General features: G+C 38.0%; 1 protein-coding gene across 1 annotated transcript; it reads left to right on the top strand.

The window, feature by feature from the left end:
- The first annotated feature begins 1153 nt into the window (after positions 1–1153).
- On the top strand, positions 1154–2086 carry LOC142847114 (olfactory receptor 8G50-like). Its single transcript, XM_075967842.1, has one exon. The coding sequence runs from the start codon at positions 1154–1156 to the stop codon at positions 2084–2086; it is 933 nt and encodes a 310-aa protein (XP_075823957.1).
- The last annotated feature ends 5483 nt before the right edge of the window (positions 2087–7569 follow it).

The raw sequence follows: 7569 nt of genomic DNA, 5'->3' as shown, positions 1-7569 counted from the left end.
AGAAAGATCAGCTATGCCTCTCCACTCCATTGAGGAGATAAGCTGTGTGTTTAACTTTCCTGCCTTCTCCAGTGCTTACCTGCGTGCACAAGGCCTTTTGCCCTCTACACTAGGCCAATCATCATTGTTCCTTGCAAGGTTCAAAGCTGATTAAGATTAGTGATTACTCTCATCTCCCAGAAATGTCTGTAGGTCTTTCTAACACAGTGCAAACTAACTGTTAGGGGCAAATCTTCCAGGCCAGTACGTGCTACTTTTCATTATATGGTAACTCCACCTAGATTACTCTTACATGTGTATATGTATAAATTTTAGAAGGCCTCTCCATATGACTTTTTAAAAAGTCTTTACTCCTAGTCTTTCATTCCTTTTTAATTCCCTCCTCCATCCTGCCCTTCCATTCCCACTCCTGCTTAATCTTTTTTGCTCCATTATTTCCCATTTCTCTACAGTGATTTCCACAGTGGCTGGTTAGTTTTTCCATTGATCTTGGGTCCCACTTTTTGAAAACCAGAAATTATTTTCAGTAATTCTTTCTCAGAGATTTTTTTTTAAAAAATTGTATAAAAGATAAGTTCATTTACATATAAAGGTGATTTGATTCCCTACTGACTGTTCAACTAAGATGACTTTTCTTTCATTTTTCTGCCTGGTTGCCATAACTTGACCCTCTGTTGCAATGTAAAATAAGTGTGTATAGTATACAGGCTATGTTGCTTGCTACTCATGAAAAGTCTTTGAGCCATTGAAATTCAGTGTATAGTTATTACTAATGTGTTTGTGAGTTGCTATGATTGTAACACAGGAAAGCATTCTCTCTGTACATAGATTGTGAGAATTTTAAATTAGGCTTGAAAAGTTCTTAGAAAACTCCATTCAAACCATCAGATCTCTCTTTGGTTGTTCACGGAATGGGTACTAATGTATTCTCCTAATGTAGATCATGAACAGTGATTGGTATATTTTATATTTATCTATTTCTGAGTATTATACTTTTGAACCTCTAATACCTAGACTAATAAGAGAGTAGCCATGAAACTTGGAGATACATGTCTGAAAAAGTTTGAACTCAGTTTCTCACCTTATTATGTGGTAGGACAGGTATTGCTTATCTTACCTTTTTTTTCTTTCCTTCAGAGAATCTCCAAAAGAAATGAGAACTGGAAACCACTCCACAGTCACTGTGTTCATCCTTGCTGGATTGACAGATGCACCAGAACTACAGCTGTTTCTCTTCTTCCTCTTCGTTGGAATCTATGCAGTAACGATGGTGGGGAACCTGGGCATGATCACTCTGATCCTGCTCAGCTCCCATCTCCATACCCCCATGTACTTTTTCCTCTCCAGTCTGTCCTTCATTGACCTCTGTCATTCCACTGTCATTACCCCCAAAATGCTGGTGAACTTTGTAACAGTGAAGAACATCATCTCCTACCCTGAATGCATGACTCAACTTTATTTCTTTCTCATTTTTGTTATATCAGAATGTCATATGTTGGCTGCAATGGCTTATGACCGTTATGTTGCCATCTGTAACCCATTGCTTTACAATGCTATGATGTCCTATCAAGTCTGTTTCTGGATGATATTTGGGGTTTATGGTATGGGTTTCATTGGTGCCACTGCTCATACAGTCTGCATGCTAAGAGTGCATTTTTGTAAGGCTGATGTAATAAACCATTACTTCTGTGATCTTTTTCCACTCTTGGAGCTCTCTTGCTCCAGCATTTTTATCAATGAAGTTGTAGTTCTGTGTTTTAGTGCTTTTAATATCCTTTTCCCTACACTGAGTATCCTGAGCTCTTACATCTTCATTATTGCCAGCATCCTCAGGATTAAATCCACTGAGGGCAGGTCCAAAGCCTTCAGCACCTGCACCTCACACATGTCAGCTGTCGCTGTCTTCTTTGGATCTGCTGCATTCATGTACTTACAACCATCGTCAGTGAGCTCTATGGACCAAGGGAAAGTGTCCTCTGTATTTTATACTATTGTTGTTCCGATGCTGAACCCATTGATCTACAGCCTGAGAAATAAAGATGTCAAACTTGCTCTAAAGAAGTTATATGAAAAAAAATTCTCATGAAAAATTTTTCCTTCTCAAAATGTCCTGCATTTTTTCATTTCTTTCAAGGACAGCTTCTCAATTCTTGTAAGCCAGTTATTTCCTTTATATTTTGTGTCCTATTTCAGATAACAAGCCATTGTTATTTTTTTCTGATTTCTCTGAGATTTGAATCTTGGAAACAAGTTGTGTTAAGAGAATAAGCTTATGTGTATATGCTTACACTTTAGGGATCTTCTGCAGTAGAGGATTTTTAAATGATTCTTTTCAGAAAGTCTTTGTGTTATCTCTCCTCATATTCCCTCCTTTTCCTTGTCCTCCCATTTCTCAACCCATTAAAGTGATTATGTTCCATTATTCTATTTCTTCCTTTTTATATATTATCACTACGTTCAGTCTTCCATAGCTTGAAAGGTTCCTCCTCCTGTCACGCCTACCTTTCCCTGAGAAACACTGCATAAGAGCAGATGGAAGAAACGTAAGAGTCAGCATTGCTGGAGGACTATAGTATTTGCCAGACACAATAGGACAGCTGTGCACATAAAGTCACACCACTTGTGACATCATGCACAAGACCTGCACAAGCTCAAGCAGGACAAATTCTCAACATGAAGGGAACAGATGGTCACAGAATACTACCACTGCCTCAGGAACTATTGGTTATTAATAGCTTCTGGGAGAGGGAGAGTTAGCTTTCCTTAAGGCTGTGGTCCCTGGTTTGTCTAACATGTTTCCATGAATGGTCACATCTCTAAAACTATATAGACAGTACAAATGGGGCTCAGGGTTTTGTTTTGTTTTTTTAATGAGGACACAAAGTTGGGTGAGTAAGATCTGGGAGAAGATTGAGTAAGGCAATGAAGTTGATCAAAACATGTTATGTACTTTTGAAATAATTAATAAAAATGCTTTAACAAAAAGAAACAAAGGAGCCAGACACTTCTAACTAACATAATGTTTTAATTGTCCTACCTGATATATGGTGCACAGAGTCATAGCAACAGCTTTACCAATCATGAGCATTTGAACATGAATATATGAAATCTGCAACAACATTTGTCTTATTACAGATGCAAAACATTGTCGGCTTTGTGATCAACTTAAAACCCAGAACACAGATATATCAAAGTCTTATCAGTTTATCTCATCTTCATAGTTTGACGACTTTTTCATGTCTTTTTTTACAACTGATTTCTTTTTACTATACAAAGTTACCCACATATGTTTACCCAGCCTTTTATGTAAATATATGCTATGTGATATGAGTGTATGCTAATGTAAAACCTATATAAATATGAATGTTTCATTTTATTGCTTGTATCTGTTTGCAAGGTTTATGTATATGTAATTTGAATTTTCTTGCTAGAGGCACAAAATAGAATCCAGCTTTTCTTTATATTCATGGGTACTGAATAAGCTAAAACTATGCATTTTGTTACCAAATATTTATTCATGCATTTAATATATAAGTATTATGAGAAAATACATGTTTGAATTATCCTTTATAATTTTGATAACTGATAGGCAATAGAATATTTAAATATTAGAATTCTGCCACAAACAAGAGATATTAAATACAATCCAGGAGAACTACTGCAAAGAGAAAAAAATGCATCAAGAATATAGGCAGAGTTGTGGTCTATTATTTCCAGGCAATGATTCTCAACTAAGGGACTGCCTCTCTGTCTTTCTATTTATTTCTGCCTTGTGACTCAGATGAATGATGTATAAATGAGCCAATATTTGAGAACAGAACATAGTTAATGAATTTCATCTCTACAATGTCCCATACAGATTTAAAAGCACAATGAAGTTTCATCCTCAGCAAGGTAGAATTCCACACTTCATTCTAAAACATATCCTTATAGGCATAGATAAGTGCAGCTCCCAACTGTTACCAAAAAGCTTCTCCTTAAGACAAAGACTGTTAGAGAAAACCCCAGCTCATCACAATCAAGACAGCAACTGCTCCTACAGAGACTAGACAATGTCTTCCTCTGAACCATATCTTATAAACACACTGAGACTCTTGTGCAGCTCATGCCAATATATTAGAATGGCATTTCTGTGTGTGTCTGTGTGTCTGTCATTTCTTCATGCCTGTCTTCAGGTTCCCATTGCTTTGATAAAACACCATGATCAAAAGCAACTCTGGGGAGGAAATAAACTTGAGTTTATTTTGCATATATATATATATATCCATATCACAGTTCATCACTGAAAACCATCAAGGCAAGAATTCAAACAGGGAAGAAACTGGAGGCAGGAGCTGATTTAGGGACATGGAAGACTGCAGATTAATGGCTCGTTCCTCAGGCTTCCTCAGGTTACTTTCTCATAGAACCAAGCACCACTAGCCTGGGGATTGAGAGCACCACCCACAATGTACTAAGCATTCCCATACAAATCACTTATCAAGAAAATGGCCTACAGGCTTGCTTGTAGCCTAATTTTAATGGTCTCCTTTTCTCAGTTAAGGTTTCTACTTCTCAGATCAAACTAACTGTTTCAGAATGACATAAAACTAGCCATGACAATTTCTTGTTTGCTTCTGGTCTGGCTAAATCCTAGCTGCATAGAACACCTCAGCCATCATCATCCTTTATGACCCGGCAATGCTTAAGCATGCATGGGCAGCCTGTTTATGGTGGTTCTTCAGTTGTTCCTAGCCTGGGAAGTCCTAGATGCTTGTGTTATTGTCATACACAAGGGTTCCACAGTCTTCCTTTTTGCTGTCTATCCAGTGTTTTGGGGGCCTTCCTCTTCACCTTATCTTGTGCACGCCTCCAAGCAGTGCTGTCCTTGGATATCTACCATCACTCATTCTCTCAACACAACTGAAGTATCTCGGGCACTGTTGCTGTATCCTGTAGTTTACTTTATTCTGTAGATGGAGATGCTTCTTAATGTCACCATTGCATAGGCTATCTCTTTATGTGAAACCTAAAATCATCCTGAGACGTGTCATCTCAAACATATTCAGATGTTGTTTTGAGGAGTGTTCTTTGTCCCGGTTTCAGAGTAGTAAAGAAGGCAGCTCAAGACAAGTGTCTCATATACTTGTAAGTTTGTTGTTGTTGTTGTTGTATGTCTTTTGCTGACCAAACCTTTCCAGTCCCTGGAAAGCAGTCCTCACATCCGTGTCTGCCTCTTGATGTCTGAAATAGTTCCCGCCTTTGAACTGAAGATACCTCCCAAATAGACAAACTTGACTGATTCTTTATTACAATGTTAAAATACCTGTGTGCTCTTCCCAGGTATTGTATCTCAGTCTCTTCGATGTTTACTTTCATACCAAGATTTTTCACTTACTTCCACCACTCTATTTACCATGGCCTGCAGCTCATTTGGACTTTAGCAAGTAGTGCTGTAATATTGTCAAAACACAAGTTGCCAATTCACTCACCACCACATATCTGTACGGCTACCTCCTAATCCTCCAGGGCTGTTTGCTATTATCAGTTCCAAGAATATATTAAAGAGTAGTGGTGAAATCCATCTCCTATCACAAAAACCATGCAGTAAGCACTACAAGACTATTTATGATCCAGTCCCCAACATATTACTTTAAAGGATAGAAATATGTCAGAAGACATCACTGCATTTACTGAGTGAGTCTCACTCATTAAGGAGTGACACCACCAAATCCAAGTAGAAAGTGATGTCTTTCTGAGGATTCCAACCAAAAACAGTTCACTCACAAATTCTTGGCTTTGGTTTCATGTGCTATCACCCATTTCAGGTGACATATAAACAACCCACAGTGAAGAGGCACACAATCCTACCTCAAACAGGAAAAGGAGGCCATATAATGATTGCCTTCTCAGACATTCCTGTTTCACAAAGAAAAGTCTTGGTTCATGTCTCAATATCTATTTACTACAGGGTCACTGCAACAAATTACCCTTGGGTCTGTTGATTCCTGTCTGCACACCAACTATGTTTATTATTTGAGTCTCAGTGAGTCTCCCTTCAAAATAAAATGATTCAATTTGTAGTAAAATGTTAGACATATTCTTGGCAGTACTGTTGAATTACTCCAATCTCTTACCTCATTTTGAAACATAACCAGGACTGTTTAGTTATAGAAATCTCTTACCTTATATTAAAACCTAGCCTTCATATTAGGGCCCCAAAGATAGACACAGTAGATGTCTTTATTCCTCTTCCCAATGTGTTCACATTGATTAGATATCCTTTTCTGCTTTTTTCACCATTTGTTTGTTTAATTGGCTTATTAAAGATAAACATCTGAACGTTTCTCATTGAGGTTGTCATGATCCAGGTTCTGACCAATTTTAATAAAGTAACATTGGTTAAAATGCTTGATAGCCATCCTGTGAATAACAAACTTTCCTTACCCTCAATCTCTGAGCCAAGAATATCGATTAATCAGTATTTAATTCTGTGCGATACCTTGGAAGTACTGGAGATGTGTCATACCTTTCAAGTATTAATCAGATCACTTAAAAACCATAGATGGGAGCGCTGAAATACGAGTTCATATAAACCACCAGATGTTGACTGAGGTTTCTGTCCCACCTGGTCCTGCAGCCGTTCAGTCCCAAAGAAACACACAGAGGTCTACATTAATTATAAACTGATTTGCCTACTATCTCAGGGTACTTATTAACTCTTATAACTTATATTAGCCCATAATGCTTGTATGTGTTAGCCACGTGGCTTGGTACTTTTCTTGGTGAGGCAGTCTTGCTCTATGTCTGGCTTCCTCTGTGTCTGGGTGACTACTGCAGACTGACCTTTTCTCTTCCCTGAATTTTCCTGTTCTGGTGTTCCACCTCTACTTCCTGTCTGGTTGTCCCACCTATACTTCCTGCCTGGCTACTGGCCAGTTAGTATTATCAAAATAATACGAGTGACATAATAAAAGACCATTGTCCCACAGCAACCAGAGTCTTAAATGCAAAGGCAATGTATATGTTCCCTTCTTGCTTATTTTCCTCTCATCACTCTTTTTATGTTTTTTGTTTTGTTTCATTTTTGAGCCCCTGATGTGTGATTCCCCTCTGTAGGCTGTGAATACAATTGGTTAATAAAGAAACTGTCTTAGGCCTGAGCAGAGCGGAATAGAGGTAGGCAGGGAAATCTAAACTGAATGCTGGGAGAAAGAAGGCAGAGTCAGGAGAAACCATGGAGCTACCAGAGAAGACAGATGTGAGCCACCAGCGGGAACCCTGCCAGTATATCAGGAGCCTCATGCTGAAATATAAAATAATGGAAGTGGGTTAATTCTAGATGTAAGATCTAACTAGCAATACACTTAAGTAACTGGCCAAGCAGCGATTTAAATAATATGGTTTCTGAGTGATTATTTGAAGTCTGGGCAGCCAGGAGCAAACAAGAAAGCTGCTACTACAAGTACCAAATAGAATTTTTTGACACTGAGTTTTAATTTTAGAAGATTTTTTACTTAAACATAATCATTTGCAAGATTTTTACAGAGATACCTATATTTTTACTCTCCAATCTTCACCACAAGAGTG

This window comes from Microtus pennsylvanicus, chromosome 3 (genome assembly GCF_037038515.1).
Source record: "Microtus pennsylvanicus isolate mMicPen1 chromosome 3, mMicPen1.hap1, whole genome shotgun sequence".
Classification (NCBI taxonomy): domain Eukaryota; kingdom Metazoa; phylum Chordata; class Mammalia; order Rodentia; family Cricetidae; genus Microtus; species Microtus pennsylvanicus.
Note: the sequence above shows the minus strand (reverse complement) of the source record. Positions and strands in the feature narration are given on the sequence as shown.

Coding starts and splice junctions, on each gene's coding strand:
- LOC142847114 (XM_075967842.1), top strand. CDS start 1,154: ATGAGAACTGGAAACCACTCCACAGTCACTGTGTTCATCCTTGCTGGA.